Source organism: Sceloporus occidentalis, unplaced genomic scaffold, assembly GCF_023333645.1.
Source record: "Sceloporus occidentalis isolate IW3139 unplaced genomic scaffold, rSceOcc1.0.p SCAF_7, whole genome shotgun sequence".
Classification (NCBI taxonomy): Eukaryota; Metazoa; Chordata; class Lepidosauria; order Squamata; family Phrynosomatidae; genus Sceloporus; species Sceloporus occidentalis.
In genome coordinates, this window is record NW_028316987.1 from 95,846,133 (window position 1) to 95,867,326 (window position 21,194).

At 43.0% G+C, this 21,194-nt stretch overlaps 1 protein-coding gene across 1 annotated transcript in view; it reads left to right on the forward strand.

The window, feature by feature from the left end:
• The window catches only part of SMARCC1 (SWI/SNF related BAF chromatin remodeling complex subunit C1), a 120,136-nt gene that overhangs the window by 51,640 nt on the left and 47,302 nt on the right, over positions 1-21,194 (forward strand). Inside the window, exons 16-21 of the mRNA XM_089533830.1 lie at positions 639-752; positions 2,433-2,586; positions 4,694-4,807; positions 6,550-6,609; positions 17,234-17,492; positions 18,569-18,730. Coding sequence (XP_089389956.1) covers positions 639-752; positions 2,433-2,586; positions 4,694-4,807; positions 6,550-6,609; positions 17,234-17,492; positions 18,569-18,730 — 863 coding nt within the window. The remainder of the gene's footprint in view (positions 1-638; positions 753-2,432; positions 2,587-4,693; positions 4,808-6,549; positions 6,610-17,233; positions 17,493-18,568; positions 18,731-21,194) is intronic.

Sequence of the window (21,194 nt, forward strand, 5' to 3'; positions counted from 1 at the left end):
GTCCAGTGACCTCAGAAGGGCTGCATGGTTTCCACTTCCATGCTAGAGTGAGTGTGCATTCAGAGGTACTTGGTTCATTATTCCGAAGTGTGTGTGTCCGACTACTATGCATATTTCTCTCTCTGCCCACATCAGCGCTTGGTCCTCCAGATGTTGTTGGTCTATGACTCTAATCATTGGCCATGATGTCTGGAGCCGACGGAGGTCTCTGGAGGGCTAGGAAATGCCTCAGGAAAGACTGTCATGCTGAAATTTGTGTAGGTTTCTTTGGGCTGAGGGTTCAGACAGATGAACTGGCAGCTCTTGCCCAGTTTGATGGAACCCTGTATTTAGGCTGAAGGGAACTGATTGTTCTGCTGGTTTCCTTACTGTGGAAGGAGTCAGCTTTTGTGCTCAAAATATGTGACTTGGCTTCTATTACATGCTCCAGTGAACCAGAGCAGCCAAAATCAGCATGTCTGTCAGTTTAATTGGAGGCAGATCGCTATAGCAAAGGGAAGTAAGAACCTGGTACTGAGTGAGGAGGAGGTGTGTTTGCATTCAAGGATGAAGGATTAAGAAAGCCCTGGTCAGAATAGATGCATTCCTCACACAGTGGGGAAGTTGTATCTCTAATATGTTTTTGGATTTCTTTCCAGATACTTAGCTTACCGCAATTTCATGATCGATACCTATCGCTTAAACCCTCAAGAGTACTTGACTAGCACGGCCTGCAGAAGGAACTTGACTGGAGATGTTTGTGCAGTAATGAGGTAGGTCTTGCAGCCCTTCACTACCAACGGAAGAGTCTTTTATCCCCAGCAAAGTTTGTTATCACCTACCTTTAGTTCACAAAAAAATATTGCCATGCCACAGCATCAGAAGTAGGAAAATAAGGGGAGGAGGACACTAATGCTTGAGAAGAAGGACACCTCCCTAGTATATGTTCAGTACAAAGCAAGAGCTAAGTCTTCTGTTCACATTCTTCTTTTCTGTCAACTGAGCTTGAAGAACATACATGCACGGAGGTCATGTCATTTTGGGTGAGACTGACATCTAGCTGGCAAAACTCATAGGGATGGGCCTCACTCAAAAGCAGGGTGCCTAATAAAGGAATAAGAGGTTTGAAGGTAGGAGGGACCTCTCCCTCCACCACCAGTTTTGATGATGATGGGGATTCTCAGGGTGGCAGAAGGCGCAATCTACCATGATTGGGTTTTATCCCAAGAGTCAGCATTTGTTTCAGTTAGATCAGTGTGTGCCATCAGTACCAGGTTGGAGACAGCAGGTTATTTTTAAAAGACATAGCATTGGGCAGAGTCTGGCATTTAAGCCACAGTCTGAGCAGAGGTAGAAAAAAAGTGCTTTACTTTTTGTAGCATTTCAAAAAGTTACCACAGCAGTCAGATTTCAACAACGTCAAACCTTCATTAGAATCAACTCATACCACACTTGTTTCTTTCTGCTGAAACTGATATTCTAACTAATACTCATGTCAGCAGGGCACACTAACATATCTCTGCCGTTAGGTCAGGCAGCCCTGGAAATGTTTAACTTGCTTATTCTTTAAATTATGTATTTGATTATAATAGACAGACAGACAGACATAGATATTCCTATGAGCCTAGTGACTTGACAGCTTACAAAGGGCCATCACAAAAACACCTAAAGGTGACAGGAAAAGCATTTTCTCCTTCGCCCCCCAGAGCTGCAGGGGGAAGTGACTGAGGACGTAACTGTTTTGGGGTCTGCATAGGAATTGGCTGAGGGTGGAGCCCCTCTGGGCTAAAGGGAGAAAAGCAGAATTACAGCTTGTATTAAAATCAGCAGTGTATTTTTTGCTTCCTGCCCACTCTAGTGTTGACAGTGAGGAGAATGTGGTAGTCCTGAAGAAATGGCTTCTCCAATTACTTTTTCTATACTGCAGTGATAGACATCTCTCTCTTTTTTTAAATGCTTAGGGCCACATTTCCATAAGGCTGATCTCTAGGGAGTCACAGATAAGAAATGGCTGGGCTGAAGCCAGCAGTGAATGGAGCCAATATCAAAAGCACTCAGACCCAGAGCTAACGATAAACCAACTACTAGTGGACCACTTTTTGTTTTCATTCCTCCTCTTCCCCTCCTCCCTGTGGCAGATAACCTTATGCAAAAAGAACTACCACGCCAACTAATTTCTGTGCCATGTTGGTTGGTGATTTGAGGAGAAGCTAGCAGCAAGCATGGAGCTTCACCCTTCTTAGCTTTCCTGTTCAGCAAGGGAAGCACAAATGGGAGACCTACCTTTATTATAACCTAAATTTATGAATGGCAGGGGGTGAGGAGGAAAGGCCTTGGGCCAGGTCCAAAGAGTCCCTATAGGACAGTGTTTTTCAGTATGGCTGTATTCTTACAGTCTGTTATATTTGCTTTTCTCATGACTTTTCCCTCTGTCTTGTGACGTCACTTCCTAGGGTACATGCCTTTTTGGAACAGTGGGGGCTCATTAATTACCAGGTGGATCCAGAAAGCCGCCCCATGGCCATGGGTCCCCCTCCCACCCCACACTTCAATGTTCTGGCTGACACACCCTCTGGGCTTATGCCGCTGCATCTGCGTACACCTCAGGTAAGAATCCTGCAAGATTTGCTAGCTGCCCTGTAGATCATAGAATCATAGAGTTGGAAGAGACCACAAGGGCCATCCAGTCCAACACCTGCCATGCAGGAACTCTCAATCAAAGCATCCCGACAGATGGCCATCCAGCCTCTGCTTAAAGACCTCCAAGGAAGGAGACTCCACAACTCTCCGGGGGAGTGTTTTGCACAGTCGGACAGCCCTTACTGTCAGGAAGTTCTTCCTAATGTTGAGGTGGAATCTCTCTTCCTGCAGTTTGCATCCATTGTTCCGGGTCCTAGTCTCTGGAGCAGCAGAAAACAAGCTTGTTCCCTCCTCAATATTACATCCCTTCAAGTATTTAAACAGGGCTATCATATTACCTCTTAACCTTCTCTTCTCCAGGCTAAACATCCCCCGCTCCCTAAGGCATTCCTCGTAGGGCATGGCTTCCAGACCCTTCACCATTTTAGACGCTCTCCTTTGGACATGCTCCAGTTTCTCTACGTCTTTTTTAAATTGTGTTCCTGTTTCAGAACTGGACACACTATTCCAGGTGGGGCCTGACCAAAGCAGAATATAGTGGCACTATTACTTCCCTTGATCTAGCCACTATACTTTTATTGATGAAGCCTAAAATTGCATTGACCTTTTTAGCTGCTGCGTCGCACTGTTGACTCATGTTCAACTTGTGGTCTACTTGGACTCCCAGATCCCTTTCACACGTATAGGTCTCTTGTTCAGCCAGGTGTCCCCCAACCTATATCTGTGCATTTTATTTTTCTGCCCTAAGTACAGTACCTTACATTTTTCTGTGTTGTATTTCATTTTGTTAGCTTTGGCTCAGCTTTCTAGTCTATTCAGGTCATCTTGAATTTTGATCCTGTCTTCTGGAGTATTAGCTATTCCTCCTAATTTGGTGCCATCTGCAAATTTTATGAGTATGCCCCCAATTTTGGCCTCCAAGTCATTGATAAAGATGTTGAATAGCACTGAGCCCACGACTGAGCCCTGTGGGACCCCACTGGTCATTTATCTCCAGGATGAAAAAGAGCCATTGTTGAGCACCCTTTGATTTCGGTCAGTATTCAACGCTCAGTCATTTTGGCACTTCAACCTTTTGTGTAGCTAGCTATACTACAGAAGTAAAGTAGTTTGACACCACTTTAACTGTCATGATTCTATCCTGTAGAATCGTGTGATTTGTAGTTTGGTGAGGTATTCGACCTGGTCAAACAAGGGGGTTGTGTGCTCCTTGTGATGTTGATGTGTTGGACTAGAACTTCCATCACCAGCATTGTCACTCCGTGTAGGGAAGATAGAGATTACAGTCTGACTCACCTAGGGTGGCATCACTTTGGGGAGTGTGGGTATGATTTTTATTTTATCCCAATAGATGAAGCCTTTTGTGTGTGGTTATATTCAAAGTTTGGGAGGGCTTTGTGGTTACTAGATGGCCCTGAAGCCACAATTAGTCATTTCTGGTTAAAGACATTTTCTCTCGTGCTCTCGTTCTTGTTTTTTTTTTTTAACATTTCTTAATACTGAGCAGATTAATTGAAACGTTGCCCTCGGGCAAGAGTAGTCAAAATGTGGTTTGAGGGCCATATGTGGCCCCAGTGCCATTTTTGTGGTCCCCAATGGGGTCCAAAATTTTTACAAAAGCATGTTCATTTTGCTCCAAAATGCCCCCCAAACCCCTTTGAAGTGTTGATGTCATTTCTGCTATATTTGAAGATCACCTGGGCCAGTTTAGGCTCAAAAGACACCCTTTTTGAAACAGGAAGTGGATAGGATGTGATTTCTGCACACTTCCTGTTTTGACGTGGGTTTTGTTTTTGTTTTGTTTTGTTTTGTTTTTAGCCTCTCCTGGGCTTAATTATGGCCCAGAAATATAGTGAAAATGCCTCCGTGTCTTCTAAAGGGTATTTGGGGGCAAAATAATAATAATAATAATAATAATAATAATAATGCAAGTGCTACAAAAATCTAATATATATTACCCATTTTTAATGCTTCGCAAACATTTTTCAGTGTATTTTTATAACTCCTGTCTCATTCTTCCTCCTGCTTTCATGTCATCCTTTTGTTCTGAGCAGTTTCATATTTCTTTTTATAGATCCCAGCCGCTCAGCAGATGCTGAATTTTCCTGAGAAGAACAAAGAGAAACCTACTGACCTGCAGAACTTTGGGCTTCGTACAGACATTTACTCAAAGAAAACATTAGCAAAGGTAAGAGCTCATCTCTCTCCAGTCCAGAAGCCACCAAAAGCACATAGTAATAGTTGTGGAACAGGCCATTTAACTTTTTTTTATTAGAGTACTTATACCCCATTCAGCCCTAAAGGCTATCAGAGCGCCTTTTTTGTGCCTCAGATATATGAATTTCTTGTCTTCCCTTTTTTGTAATGGCTCAAGCTAGATATATAATTACTTTAAAAAGAGCTCCTTTGCCTTTTGTGAAGGTTATGGATCATGTGTATAACTAAGTTTCTACATATTCGTAAACCTCTGGAAATTTTTAAGTGCTACAGATTTTGGTTCACAATGGCTGTTACACTGACCCACACACACACATACCGATCTACCTTTTGTATTCTGCAACAAACGCTGCATCTGCATTGCAGAAATAATCCAGTTTGATACCATTTTAATTGCCAAGACCCAGTGCAGTGGAATTCTGGGATTTATAGTTTTGTGAAATATATAGCTGCCTCTGGTGAGAGAACTCTAGTGCCACAACAAACTATATATCCCAAGATTCCATAGCAGGGAGCCATGACAGGTAAAGTGGCGTCAAACTGGATTATTTCTGCAGCCTTAGTGTATTGATGCTTGATTCTTTTTCTGATCTAGATATTTATGAATGCCTGTTAAAGAATTTCAGGAGGTTCATGAACATTTGAAATTGGGTTGCTGTATTTGGAGATAGGAAGGAATGCAAGTAGATTATTTGAGGGAGAAGTCCACCTTTCCTAGCCCCCAGCTTTATTTGCTTGCTTGGATCTTTTGATAGCAGCCATTACTGGATATTGTAGGCATCTTGCTGCTTCTGGTTATCTCTTCATTGCAGAAAATAGGCATGGTGGTGGGCAAATACCGTATTTTCCAGCGTATAAGACGACCCCCAACTTTTCCAGTTAAAGTATAGAGTGTGGGATATACTCACCGTATAAGACTACCCCTTTTCCAACGCACACCAAATAAAAATTAAAAAAACATCAGATTTGATTTTAATATGGTAATTTTAATTCAAATGACATGCAGGTACTTAGCAGGAAACCTTGTTGTATACAAAGCCTGCTTGGATTGGTCAGCTCTCGCTGACTGCCCAGCCCTCCCTGTCTATCAAAGTGGTAGCTGCTTTCATACGATCGTCGCATACGGTGGGGATGTGGCCGCGGCCGTTTTTGAGCTCCCCCCACCATATGCGGCAACTGCAGATTCTCCATTCTGGCTCAGAAGTTTCAGCGCCTGCCCTATAAGACAACACCCGGCATATAAGACGACCCCCAACTTTTGAGAAGATTTTCCTGGGTTAAAAAGTAGTCTTATACTCCAGAAAATACAGTATATGTTGTCAGTACTTGAGTTAACAAGAATATTCTGTACCAGTGCAGGGTGTTGGTGAGATGGACCTTGTTCTTTTCCTTCATTCCCTGCAATCCTACAGTCTTTCTTTGCATCCATGGCATCTCTTTCTTTAGAGTTTGTTTTTTTAAAAAAATCCTTTGTGGATCTTTTCTTCATTCAGATTTATGTTAAATTTAGAAATTCTTAATTAATTATTTGATTGGGTGTCCTACTAAGCACATCTTGACTCCAGCAGGACGTTCTCAACTTGGTTTCAAGCAAGGCTAACCTTAACAGAATGAGCAGATCCACCAGTTGCCCCTCTAGAGAAGACCAGTCTTACTTAGCTATGCACTGAGTGGATCAGTAAGTTGTTTTCCCCCTGCTTTTTTTTCCTCCAGAGTAAAAGTGCTAGTGCTGGGCGAGAATGGACAGAGCAAGAGACTCTGCTGCTACTTGAGGTAAGAGATTGTGAAGATAGAATACTGGGATAGAGAGGGAGTGGTGGAAAAAGAGGCTGCTGGCTGACATTTACGAGTGCTTTGTAGTTCTTTAACTAAAATGGATTGACTTGTGTCTCGATTAAATACAATGAAGGGGGTTCCATGTTTTATGGTTGACAGCAGTGGCTTTTCCCAGATGAATGAATACTTCCTGAGGGCATTTTGAGTGTCACATCCTTTGCATCGGCAGCTACAAAATCCAAAATGTTTCTATACATGTCAGAATATCTAAATCAAGCACCTATATTCATCTTTGCCATGGCATACAAGTTACAGAGCTAATGAAAACTTGTTAACGTGTTCCACAAAAACAGTTGCGCCTGCCAGTGTGAACCTTGGTGAGATTCTGGCGATACTCACAGCTTTCTAGCAATGCCAGAAGGTGTTAGAATAAGCTGCTAATGTTTGCAGTAGCAGCTTAGCTATTTCTGGCATACTGAAGCACCTATTCTTGTTCATTTTAGAGAGGCAAGTTAACGTATACTAACATTGGTCCACTCGATGGAGTGATGCCATGTGTCCTGGTACTGATGCTTTACAGTATGCTGGTCTCTTCTCCTGATTTTGCGTTGACTTGCATACAACTTGATGGAGATTTGTTACATTATAGCTTTGCAGAAGATTGAAGCGGTGGTATAGAGTCTCCATCTTGCTCCAGGGTCACTGCACAAGTCACAGGAGACAGGGGAGAAAAAGTTAATGGTGACCTACAGAGCCAAGCCAGAATTAGTGAGCTCTTGATCAGGTGTGAAAAGCAGAGTGCTTGCTTACCAACTCTGACATTTTGCAGAATTATCTGTGGAATTTGTTTGCAGACTTGAAAGATGGTTCAGAAAAGAATAAATGTTAACGTGGCGCTTTAATGTCCAGTGATACCTCTGTTACTAAGTTTTATAGATAAATCTGAATAATAATAATAATAATAATAATAATAATATAAAAACTTTATTTATATACCGCCTTTCCTATAGATCAAAGCGGTTAACAGTATAGCGAGTATGTGACACATGTCACAGTACAGAATAATAAAATACCTCACTAGTTACAATTCACAGTTTTATACAATTTCATAAAAAACCTGAGCCATATCCAAACCATTAAAACCAACGGTTATGGGGGAAAGTTCCTAATCTAAACAGCATCGGGAAGGTATGCTACTAGAAAAAGGTGAGTTTTTAATGCCTTCTTAAAGGCTACTAATGTGGGACAGAGTCGGATCTTTTCTGGGAGAGAGTTCCAGAGGGTAGGGGCTGTTGTTGCTAATTTTACCCTGGGGCAGTCAAGTAAAATTTTTCCCGTTGTTCTGAGGGTGCGGGGCGGATTATGTAGGGAGAGGCACCCCTTCAAGTAACTCGGGCCCAAGCCATATAGGGCTTTATAGGTAATGACCAACACTTTGTATTGCGCCCGGAAGCTAATAGGCAGCCAGTGAAGAGATTTTAGTATAGGTGTTACATGGTCCGATCTCGGGGTACCTGTAATTAATCTGGCTGCGGCATTCTGAACTAGTTGTAGCTTCCGAACCTGGTACAAAGGTAGCCCCATAAGGGCTGATCTCGATGCCAGTATTTCTACAGAATCCAGAATAGAGGACTCCAGAGCTTCCGTGGACTCTTGTATTGGATCAGTTTGAGTCTATGAGTACTGTGGAAGTGGACAAGATCCTTAGAAGTGTTAGGAAGACAACCTGCTCTCTCGATCCCTGTCCCTCTTGGCTAGCAGCTCAGTGGGGCGCAGCTGTAACTACTATGTTACGCCGCATAAATAATTTATCTTTCAGGGAAGGGCGTTTTCCATCCAGCTTAAAATTGGCCATTGTAAAACCGCTGATAAAAAAGCCCTCCCTAGACCCCCTGATCTATAACAATTATCGGCCTATTTCACTGCTGCCTTTCTTGGGGAAGGTGATCGAGAGGGCAGTTGCCATTCAGCTTCAATCGGTCTTGGATGATACTGATTTTCTAGACCCATTTCAAACTGGCTTCTGGGCAGGCTATGGAGTTGAGACTGCCATGGTCGCCTTGGTCGATGATCTCCGTCTGAGCATGGACAGGGGTAGCGTATCCCTGTTATTGTGCTTAGACATCTCAGCGGCTTTCGATGCCATTGACCATGGTATCCTTCTGGAACGCCTGAGGGAGTTGGGAATCGGGGACACCGCACTCCAGTGGTTCCATTCCTACCTCTTGGGTCGATTCCAGATGGTGCAGCTGGGGGACGTGTGCTCTGATAAGAGGGCCCTTACATCTGGTGTCCCTCAAGGAGCCATTCTGTCCCCCATGCTATTTAATATTTACATGAAACCGCTGGGAGAGATCATCTGGAGACACAGGGCGCAGTGTTATCAGTACGCTGATGACACCCAAATATGTTTCTCTGTGTCTCCGACTGCTGCAGTGACCAGGGATGGCATCTCTCCTCTAGATGCCTGTCTGGAGTCAGTAATGGGCTGGGTGAGGGAAAACAGACTCAGTCTGAATCCAGAGAAAACGGAAGTACTGGTGATAGGATTCCCGGGTCCAAGTTTAGAGATTTGTCCACCTGTCCTAAATGGGTTCACGCTTCCCCTGAAGGACTCTGTTCGCAGTCTGGGGGTGCTCCTGGACTCATCGCTCCACCTTTACATCTCAGGTGGATGCGACAGTCAGGAGCACCTGTTATCAGCTTCGGTTGATACACCAGCTGAGACCCTACCTGGGCCAAGGGGGCCTTGAAACAGTGGTACATGCTGTGGTAACCTCTCGGTTGGATTTCTGTAACGCGCTCTACATGGGGCAACCCTTGTACCAAACCCGGAAGCTTCAATTAGTGCAGAACATGGCAGCCAGACTGGTCACTGGATGCTCCAGGTCCAGCCATATAACACCTGTTCTGCAAGATCTACATTGGCTGCCTATTCGCTTCCGGGCGCAATACAAAGGTGTTGGTTATAAGCTATAAAAGCCCTAAATGGCTTGGGCCCAGGGTACTTGGAGGACCGCCTCTCCCCATATAATCCGCCCCGTACACTCAGGTCAGCCGGGAAGCAACTTCTGAGGGTTCCTCTTTCGAAACGCTCTGCGACTGCACAGAGGGTGTTTTCAACCTCAGCCCCGCAGTTATGGAACTCGCTTCCCGAAGAGCTCTGCTCGACCCCCTCCCTCGACCAATTTAGGAAGAGACTCAAAACCTTTCTCTTCGAACAAGCTTTCCCCCAGATGTTGTAACGCTTCTTCCCCCCCCCCTCCTCTTGCACCTGCACTTTGGCTAGTTTTTGTACGGTTTTTAATCTGTGTTTTTAATTCTTTGGTTTTAATGTTTAATATTGTATTGTTTTTGTTTGTCGTTTGTTGTTGCCATGATGCTGTAACCCGCCTTGATCTCAAGGAAAGGCAGGCTATAAATAAACGATTTATTATTATTATTAGAGCGCATTGCAGAAATCCAAGCAAGATGTCGGACGGGGTTTTCGGCTCAGGCTTCCTTTAATGTATATTGGTATTTATTTAATGGATTTATGGGCCACCTTCTAGTGAAAAAACAGTGTGGTATACAAATAAACTAAGAAACACAATGGAAGCACCACATTAAAAGCACAGTAGCAGCAGCCATAAAAATCAATAAAATCCAGCAGAGCTATACAGATGGTACTAAAACTAGCAGTAAAACATGCTGAAATGTGTGGGCAGCCAAAAATACTTACCGTATCTACTCAACTATAAGTCAACCTTATGTATAAGTCGAGAACAGGTTTTGGGGCCAAAATTATGGATTTTGCCATGACTCGTGGATAGTGTGTGTGTTTGTGTGCACACATCAAGAGGGACTCTAAATGAGGCTTTTTGCTTCAGTGTTTCAGCCTTCGTTTCAACCTTCACTCCTCAGACAGCGGCCAGTGAAGGTGGGAGAGGGACTCTGTTTGTTTAATTGAAACCAGTCACCCAGGACTCTTTCTGCTTGGCTCAGGACCGAAAGAAACTGCGTGGGGAAATCTGAAAGAGCTGCTGTCAGATTACCATACTGACCCATAAATAAGTCGACCTGGGATTTGGGGGTCAATTTTTGGGCATAAATTTTTTAACTTATAAATGAGTAGATTCTGAGAAGATAGCAAAGCTGATTTCAATCTAGCTGTCCTGGCATGAATGTTGCAGATACGGAGACACTAGTCCACTTTCTAGTCAGCACCCGGTATCATCAGACGATGAGAGATTCTCTGATGAACAAATGTTTTGGGACGGTTTGTGTGGGAAAGGGAGCATCCTTCCCTGGATCAGACATAACAGGTGCTGACAGCTCCCTCAGCATCTTAGTTTGGTTGTAATGGTTTGAGCACTGGACTGTAATTCTGGAGACCTGGGTTCAGATCCCCGCTCAGTGATGGAATCCCACTGGATGACCTTAGGCAAGTCACAGTCTCTAAACCTCAAGGGAAGGCAAAGGAAAACCTCCTCTGAACAAATTTTACCAAGAATGTGGGATGTGCCAGTTCAGCTGGGGTTAAGTAAAATGGCACAGGCTAGGCCATGATAATGGTCTCTGGCCAGTCCATGATAGGAGTAGGAGCAGACTGAGTAGCCCTGTTGTTCATATCAAAAGGGCAGAGATGCCCTCTCCTTGTCAGCCAGGTATTTTTGGTGGTTCCTGGGAATTAAATGATGCCTCTGCAGACACCATCACCAGCCAGGAAGAGCTTGCAGGTCTTGCCCACCCAGCAGCCCCCAGTTTAGTTTGTGATGCAGGATCGTGCCCCAGAAGTACCCATGCTGAGTGATGAGACTGGCATCTCTTAGAAGAGCTGGCCTAGTATCTCACTGTGGCTTTTCAGTGCCTTGGAATTACTCCTCTGCCAGCTTTACAACCTCCTGAGGCACATTTGCAGTATTATGACCCTTATATATTTTTCATTGTTCAGGCTCAGACTACTAGTAAACACCAGCTGTGCTGTTTTTCTGAGCAGGTCTAATTTCCCTTGTATTGCTTCAACACCAAAGCCTTCCAAGATCTGCATTTGCATATGTCATGGCTTAATCCAAGTGCGGAGCTGCTTGGTGACTTCAGTATTTGAACAAGCCAGGCGTTCTCCTGCCAGACTGTTTGACTGAGTTGTTCGGGGTTTTTTTCTTTTAAATGAAAGACATTCTTATTCTGCCTGGAAAATTGAGAAGAACCAATTGATAAAACATTAAAACAATGGCAAAACCATAACTGAGAAAAAACATTTCACTAAATACAGTACTGTAATATCAGTAGGAAAAACCAGTAGTACTCAAACTTTTTACCCTTGAGACCCCCCCTTTACATCTACATACAGAAGTCACTCTCCCCCAACCCCTTGATGTAGTATATGAATAAAAATATATTGTTTATTTAATGTGTGTTTTTTCATTTGCACATTCATGGAGCCCCGCCGTTTGAGAACTAGTGCTGTGGCCAACTATTTCTGACAGCTCCAGCCCCTTCCTCTGGGTTGCCAAACAGGGATAGGGCTTCCCTGACTAAACTAAAGTGTCTAACCATCAGGAACTTACTGATTTGGTTTCCTTTTAGCATTGTCTCCTGCTGGCCAAGCAAATGTCCATTAGTTTTGGAAAAGCATCCAGAATGGACTCAGACTTTTTTTTCTCTCTCTCCTGATAAACATCACTCCTTCCTGGAGAGAAATTTAGAGTGATAATTGGAACCTAAAGGAAGGGATAACAAAGTCCAAGCACTGTCTGGTGTCTGTCAAAGGGAGCCTGAGGGAAGAGACACGAAGAACAAACAGAAGATGACCAGGGAACTGACCAGGGCGGGAGATGGGGAGTGATCTGGCTTCAAAAGAGTGAGTCCCCATTCTCTTCTAGAATGAGGAGTGGAAAGACTATTCTTGCATAAGAACCTGATAGGATTCCACTGGCATGGGGAATGAGTAGGCGCTGTCGCACCTCAGGACAAAGAGGCTGACGCTGCTTTGAGTATCAGCACAGGAATGTAACATCTGGAATAATAGCATTTAAAGCCTCAGATAGTGTTTAATTGTTGAAGCGTTTGTGTTGGTAAGATAATTTGCATCAAGCCTTTTGTATTACAGAGACATTGTTGTTAAGAGCATGCAAATAGGGTAAAGCAGTGATTTCCAGAAAGATATGATAATGTGGGTTTATTAGCAGCCCAGAGGTGTCAGGTGCTCTTGAGCATCTGTATTGGAAAAGAGGTGACAGTGATAAAGGGAAGTATTTAGTTGGGTGGAATGGTTTCTCTGCAGAATAGGAGGGGAACTGTGTGCTAATAAGAGCTTAGAAAGTTACTTTTTGGGACTACATATTCCAGAATCCCCCTTGCAGCATTGCTATGCTGACTGGAAATTGTAGTCCAAAAGGTAGTATTTGTGAGCTTCGCTGCTAGTTCATATAAGGGACTATTCTTAAGATTGACCTGAAAGAGAGTGATTTCAGGTCATACAGCAGTTTAGCGTTCTGTATGGATCTAGGAGTCCAAGTAGACCACAAGCTGAACATGAGTCAACAGTGTGATGCGGCAGCTAACAAGGCCAATGCGATTTTATGCTGCATCAATAGAAGTATAGTGCCTAGATCAAGGGAAGTAATAGTGCCACTGTATTCTGCTTTGGCCAAGCCCCACCTGGAATATTGTGTCCAGTTCTGGGCCCCACAATTCAAAAAGGACTTTGAGAAACTGGAGCATGTCCAAAGGAGGGCGACTAAAATGGTGAAGGGTCTTGAAACCATGCCCTATGAGGAAAGACTTAAGGGGCTGGGGATGTTTAGCCTGGAGAAAAGAAGATTAAGGGATGATATGATAGCCCTGTTTAAATACTTGAAGGGATGTCATAGTGAGGAGGGAGCATGCTTGTTTTCTGCTGCTCCAGAGACTAGAATGCAGAACAATGGATGCAAGCTACAGGAAAAGAGATTCCAGCTCAACATTAGGAGGAACTTCCTGACAGTAAGGGCTGTTCGACAGCGGAACAAACTCCCTTGGAGTGTAGTGGAGTCTCCTTCCTTGGAGGTCTTTAAGCAGAGGCTGGATGGCCATCTGTCGGGATGCTTTGATTGAGAGTTCCTGCATGGCAGGGGTTGGACTGGATGGCCCTTACGGTCTCTTCCAACTCTATGATTCTATGATTCTACTTGATTGCTTTTCTTCCCATTTCCATTTATGAGTTAAACATCCAAATAAAGTAACATAGAGGGTCTATGTTTATGTTTGATCCTCCTGTGTGTGAAGCCAGGTCTGTTGGAAATTCTCAAAATTCCTTTGAGCAAATACATATACTACAGTACTTCAGTACTTCTTTAAAAAAAAAAACCTTCCCTTTGGAAGGGAAAAATTAAACAAGATATAAGCGTTGATTTAAAAGAAAACATTTATAAGTCCATGTGTACAGGTGGTACCTTACCCCTTATAGATTGGCCAAAATGTTTAAGCAAAATAAAAACGTATGTTGGAAATGCAATAAAGATGTAGGAAGCTATTTACACATGTGGTGGAACTGCCCTATAGCTAAAATGTTTCGGAAGAATAGACATACAGAGATGAAGATAATTTTTGGATTGAAGGAACGACCAACTGTTAAATTTTATCTCTTGAACATGATGGAAGATCAGAATTGTGGGGAAAAAAATGGAAAAACCTTAATGTTTGCTTTAGCCGCGGCGAGGAGTATTTTTGCTAAGAGTTGGAAAAAAGACAAATGTCCAGGAATTGAAGAATGGAAATGGAAGATGTTAGATCTCTACGAGATGGATAAGTTGACGTTTTTGGTGAATGATAGACCTTTGGGGAAATTTTATAAAGAATGGGAAATTTGGAAGGATTATCTGCGAAAGATAAATGAAGATAATATGTACACAGTTTTAGAAACGTATTAGGTTAAAAAGCAAATAACCTTGAATATCTCATTATGGATATAAAGTCTATTGATTCTCTTTTTTTTCTATATATTATTTTTTAGAAACATATATATTTGAGTATTAATAGTAGTTATTATATAAGGTAAGAGAAGATAAAGATATTTGGAGTCTAAAAGTAATAGACGTTAATCTAGACGGATGTGAAGAAAAAAATTATATTTATGTAAAAATGCAAGAATCAATAGAGGAGATATGATTACTTAGAGTTCAGTAAGAAAAGATATTATATAAAGATGGGATTAAGTCAGTAACCAAGGAAGTACTAAGAACAGACATAATATTGAATATATATTTTATTTGATGCGTTTGTGACACGATTTGTGACATGATTGTACACTTTTTTAAAATTTTTTATTAGTTATTGTACACTTTGATGTGTTTGAGTTATTGTACAATTTCTTTTTAAATATTTAATAAAATTTGTGTTTAAAAACCCACCACAGCTATACCCAAGCAATCTTTTGCCCATATACTCTGGTGTGCTTGGCATGGACCAGAATTATTGTCTCGCACAAGATTTGTCATCATCAGCTCTAAGCAGATAATTTCACAAACTTGTTTTAAAAATTCCAAAAGACACTACATCAAGTGTAATCAGCTGAATCAAAAACAAGCAATAAGAATATAATGAAAGAAATGGTAGCATAGGGAAAAAATTAAGAGTATGTGCCCAGCATATTATTTAAAAAGTAGACTTAGTGGGAAAATCTCAAGAAATTCTGCCCTGAATAGAAACCAAGTTCAATGGAAACCAGAGAGAAGGGGCGGTTTCATTTATTGGTCCCTGTCATATGCAGTGTGGGCTTCTAGTTCTCATGGTTGCTGATAAAAACAAGTTTTCATTAGAATCATGAACAAAAATCTCATTTGGTACACTGTCAGTCGCTTTTCAACTTCTTTCTCCAATCCTTACTTTTGAAGCTTTCCCCCCTTATTTGCACACTTTCCCCCTCTTAACACATTTTCTTGTCTAGCCGTGAAATGTAAATGCAACAGATTATGTTGGCTGGCGTTGGTATCCTACAACCACTTTGGATTGGTGTCTTCCTCTTGAGTGTGCATTCCATGGCAATCCTAGGTTTGCTACATCTGGCTCTCCCAAAGAGGAAACACCCAGTTGCAAATGCAGTATGTAAAACTCTGCAATAAATAAATAAAAATGTTTTACACTTTCAAGCAGTAGAATTAAAAATCTGGCTGCTTCGAAGCTGCTTGGAGGTCCCATTTTTGGGAGAAAGTGTAACAGCAGGTGGAAGGGGTACACTTCTTCCCCTTCCTGGGCTTCCTCTTCGCGGGGAAGACCAAGATAGGCGAGCAACTGGGAGGGGTGGGCTTGTCTCCCCCCATCTGCTGCCTGTGCTTCCTCCACACAGAGAGAACTGGGCCAGGGGAGCAGCTTTGAGGGACATGCGCTCTCCCTTCCTCTCCTGCATCCTCGCTCATCTGCCCCTCCTCCTTGGCTAGACCCAGAAAAGGCTGTTGGGCAGTGGCGGCAGCAGTGCCATACTCTGCCCTCTATGCTCCTCTCCTGCTGCCTTGCTCATTTGCTCACCTGCCCACCTGCCACCCATCCACAATGGCTGGGCAATTGAGGAGGGGATGAAAGGGCCCTTCCTCTGCTGCCTTGGGTTTCTCATGGAGCACATTAACACCAGTGTGCACGCACACACATCACAGCAGGACAAGGGTCTAGCCAGGTGCCACCCCTCCTTTGAGGTGCCCCTCTGGCATATTTTCTCTCTCTCTCTCTCTCTCTCTCTCTCTCTCTGAGATACGTATGTCGGGGTGGGGGAAGTGGAATCAGGCAAAAGTCACACTTGGCTTTTGGCTTACTCAGACTGCTTGCTTTATGGAAGGATGGTTCCCCTTTCTCTGATATATAGTCAAACCTGCATATCCACAGGGGATCCATTCTGGACCCCCCTGCAGATACCCCCCCCCAAAAAAAAACCACAAAAAAAAAACCCCACAGGGCCTCAATCCCTATTGTCTCTAATGGCATTTTTGGGATGGTCAGAAGAGCAACCTAGGGCTTGCCACCCATGGATGCGCAGATCCACGGGTGGCAAACCTGCGGATAACAAGGTCCCACTGTACTGTTGAATCCAGCTACCAAATATATGTCTGGAGATGCATCTGAGGAAATAGACACGCTACCACATTTTTCACTCAGTTAGTCTCAAAGGTGTTACAAGATCCCTTTGCATCCTAATAGTCCAGACTAACACAGCTATGTCTCTGAGAGAATGTATGTCATCTTAGTCAGATCCAGTTATTTTGACACCTGTGGCTTGGTTACCAGCTGCTTCTGTTATGACTGTCTGCTGTTCTTTTTTTCTTTTGAAATTCACATTGATGTGATGATTTCTCCATTCTTACATGTGTTCTTTTTCTGTAATTGAGCCATTCCTTTTCATATTTTATATAAATACTTTTTTTAAAAAATAATCTATAAAAGTGGCATTTTTGAAAAAGAAGTAGCGTTTGTAGTCCAGATTCCTAATACCTGCTCAACAAGACTGAAAATTGATGTTGATTATCTAAATATGTGTTCAGTTGCTGCTTTTCTGAGAGTCTCCTCTACAGTTTCAAGCTTATGAACCAGTTGAATTGTTTGCATGTGTGTGTGTTTGTAGATGTATGTTTGTAGATGTATGTATGAAAATCTGTTTTGCTCTATTTGTCAGGCTTTGGAGATGTACAAAGATGACTGGAACAAAGTTTCTGAGCACGTTGGAAGCCGCACCCAAGACGAGTGTATTCTTCACTTCCTGCGCCTTCCCATTGAGGATCCTTACTTGGAGAACTCAGATGCTTCCCTGGGCCCTTTGGCTTACCAGCCCGTGCCTTTCAGCCAGTCTGGGAACCCAGTGATGAGCACAGTGGCATTTCTGGCATCTGTTGTGGATCCCCGAGTGGCGTCTGCTGCAGCTAAAGCAGCTTTAGGTGTGGTGTTACCTTCTTTTCCCTCTTACAATCTTGTCTGAGAAGGTCTTAATGTCATGGTTGGTAGTGCAGGCTTAGGCTTAGGCTTTGGGAAAGCCCACCAGTGCCTCCTTGATTGATCCATCATAAATTCTGCAAAAGGACCTAGGTAGGAATTGTCTGAATGGCATTTGGAAGGCTTAAAGAAAGCTGATGTTGTACCCAGGCTGGCAGGCTGTTTCACGGAAGCCACTTGAAAGCCACTTGCTTTCATGCTTTCTCCTGTCTGTTGCCTTCTATCATTCAGCTTTAATTGGTTAATGTTAGCAAAGCACCGCCTGAGCCAAGCACCAGCCCAGTGCCAAGCGTTAATTTGTCAGCACGGTAGCTCAGCAAACAACATAAAAAGATACTTGCTCACCTAATATGAATACTTCAAGTTTTCCTGTTAGCTCCTAGTTTTGATTCTCCCTTCCTGATATCCTTCACAGGAGATCTGTGAATAAAATTGTCCTTGTATTATTAATTCCTCTCCAAAAGCAATATGGGAAGGACATCAGGGATGTGTGTAATTTTTTGGAAGAGACTTAATAAGGATGAGGACAACTTGGAAATGAGTTTTCTTCGTTGGCATCTTTGTCAGTCTGTGAGCATCCTCCCCCAAGGCCTCTCTACTTGCCTTCTTTCCTGATCAGTCAACTTAAAATGCCAGCTCTAAAATTATCACCCTTTTATGTTCTCTCTCTTTATGTTTCCATTTTCAAACCTTGCAGTGCTTCCCTGTTGCTTCTGGTCATTAATGTTGAGTTTCTCTGTCTCTCCCATCTCAACCCTGTCTGTCAGCCTCTCCCTTTGTTCTCCTCTTCTCTTAACTCATCAGGTTAACTCCTGTTAACCTGCTGTTAGCTGCCTTTATCTGCTGACTCACTGCTCCTTTGCTAAATAGTTTTCCAGTAAACAAGAGCAGCAGTGGTAGCAGAACTTGTATTCAAGTCAATACGGCAAGGCCGTATTGAGGGTTTCTCTGTTTTATTGATACCTGGCTTTGAAAATCTTCCCCACGCAGTGTAGACATGTACTTTTTGATTCTTTGACAGAGGAATTTTCCCGGGTCCGAGAAGAGGTGCCCCTGGAATTGGTTGAGGCTCATGTCAAGAAAGTGCAAGAAGCTGCCAGAATCTCTGGGAAAGTGGATCCCACTTATGGACTGGAGAGCAGCTGCATTGCTGGAACATCTCCAGATGAGCCAGAAAAAATTGGTGAGTCCTAGAAGTTGACAGCAGTGGCCTCTGGTCAGTTAAGCCTTACCTTGAAGTTGTTTTTAATACACTGGCCAGATGTAATAATAAAAGAAGAAAGCTACTCATCACTCAAAGCAGTCATATAGTACAAAATGGGAAACCCTCAAAAATATTGTGGTGTGTAGCGTACTAATGGCAGTATTCCTGACTTAATTGTAATATAATTGTATTTCTGTACATGGCATGAAAATGTGTTACGTTCAATCATTATTAGCTAGCTGATTCATTAACTCAAGAAAAATGATGAGAATTTGGCACAGTCCTTAATACATTTCATGAGGATCTGTGAGATGTGAGAAGCATATGGAAGATGCACTTCATGGGTTTTACATTGTCTTGTAAATGCTATATTTATTTTCAAGACGGTCGTTTCTGGTATGGATCTCCAAGTTAATATTAGATTCCTCCCCCCTACATTTAGAATAATTGCCCAGTTGCTGCATAAGCAAAGTTTAGTAAGTGGCACATGCAATATCAGGAAAAAGTAGATTTAGGACCAGAACATTAGTTCCTACATGCAGGTGGATGGTACACAGTAGAAAGCTGTCCTTGGGAAGAAATGTTTCTTTTGGAATATGCAGTTTCAGAGTAAGTAGGGCATAGTTCCTTCCATCTTCTGCTCACACAATAGAGGTTGCCGCTTTGTGAAAATATAATTACAGAACACCATGTTGAACACGTCCTTTTGATTTGGTTTCCTGCTAGGACCAAAATATTGTGTTGCTTTTGCTGCAGCACACCTTACTCTATGTAGGTTGTACTCTCTGCTTTCACATGTCCTCAGATCAACACCTGGCATGGCAAAGGGGAGTGTGCAGTCTAGCTGATGTGCTCTGAGTCTTCCTGAACTGTAACTAATTGGACTATCTTCCTAAATTCAGTGATTCTTTGATATACCAAGTTTTAACTTTCTGCCCTCCTCTTCCTCCTCCCATTACCCATCTGCTGCTTCTTACTCGTATTAATTTATTAAAATGTTTCTATCCTACCCTCTGTTATGAGGTCTTAGTGTGCCATGCATATAAAACGATATAAATTTAAAACAATTCCAAATAAAAACAGCTGTATAATTTGAACAGGGATAAAAGATGAAGCACTCCTTCTTCTCCCTAGTTACACCCATCATCCTTACCTCCCCTTCCCCATCAAACCTGTGGTACTGATAGTGAAAGTAACACTTAAACACAGACCTTCATACCTTTGGGGAGATCTTTCCTGATTTCATTTCCCACCTGTCTCTCTTCTGGGCTTCGGTTAGCACCTGAGGGTTTACTGCTTTGTCAGCGATTTCGGAGTAACGCATCTGCTTGGAACCAAATCCACTTTCTCAGGGGCCAGTCCATTTATGGTCCAAGATCATTTGTTGTCTAAACAAACCTGTCTCATCCAGGTGGTGGGGGTGATGGGAGCTATCCTCCCTATTAGGGAAGACTAGACTAGATTTACTATCCTTGCTTATCTGAGATCTGTATTTAGACTAGAGATGCTAGAACCATAGAGTTGGAAGGGACCACAAGGGCCATCTATTCCAGCCCCCTGCCATGAATGAATCCATAGCTAAAGCACTCCGAAAAGATGGTCACGCAGCCTTTATTAAAAGACTTCCAAAGAGGAGAGTCCACCTCTCTGTGAGGTGGTCTATTCCACTGTTGAACAGCTCTTACAGTCAAGAGGTTCTTCCTGATGTTTAGGTGGGATCTTTTTTCTTACATTTGACCCAGAGCTCTTCCCCGTGTTCTCAGCCACTGAGGCGTATCGCTGATGTTACGTATTGTAGGAAAATAGAGGCCAGAATCCCCCTCCTGCAGGATTTTTTAATTAGTCTGATGCCTAAGCTTTGAGGCAGCAGTAGGTGGACATTGCCTGCATGTGGAGCAGCAAAGCCAATTAGCTTAATGCCATTAGCCTTGGCGGCCGATCAGTGTTTCCCCTGCCACCCTTTACCTGCCCATGCAAATGGCAAAATAATAGTAACGGCCTGTGGAGTGTAGCTTGTTTCCGAATGGGAACAAAACCAAGCCCACAACAAACAGCCTTTAATAACTAATGTTAGCCAGTTAATGTAATTTATATTGATCTGTAACTAATGGAATAAATTAGGGCAGGAGCAGATGGCACTCCCTGGGGGAGTGGCTTGGCACGAGCGAACTGGGTCACTTGGCGGTCTATGATGCCATTCCTCCGAAGCAGCTTTTTGCCAGAGGGCACCGGGGTGGGGAAGGGGGTGCCACTGAGCCTATGCTTCCTTGGGCTGGAACAAATGTGCAACAGCAGAGCACATGGCAGATGCCTGCCCAAAACAGCTCCTCATGTGTCTGTGCAGCAAAGTTTTCTGAAGCATAATCACTCCTGAGGAAGCATCTTTTCAAATGATGTCCTCAATATTAATTAGTCTAGCTGAAAAGTAGAATTCTAACCCTCT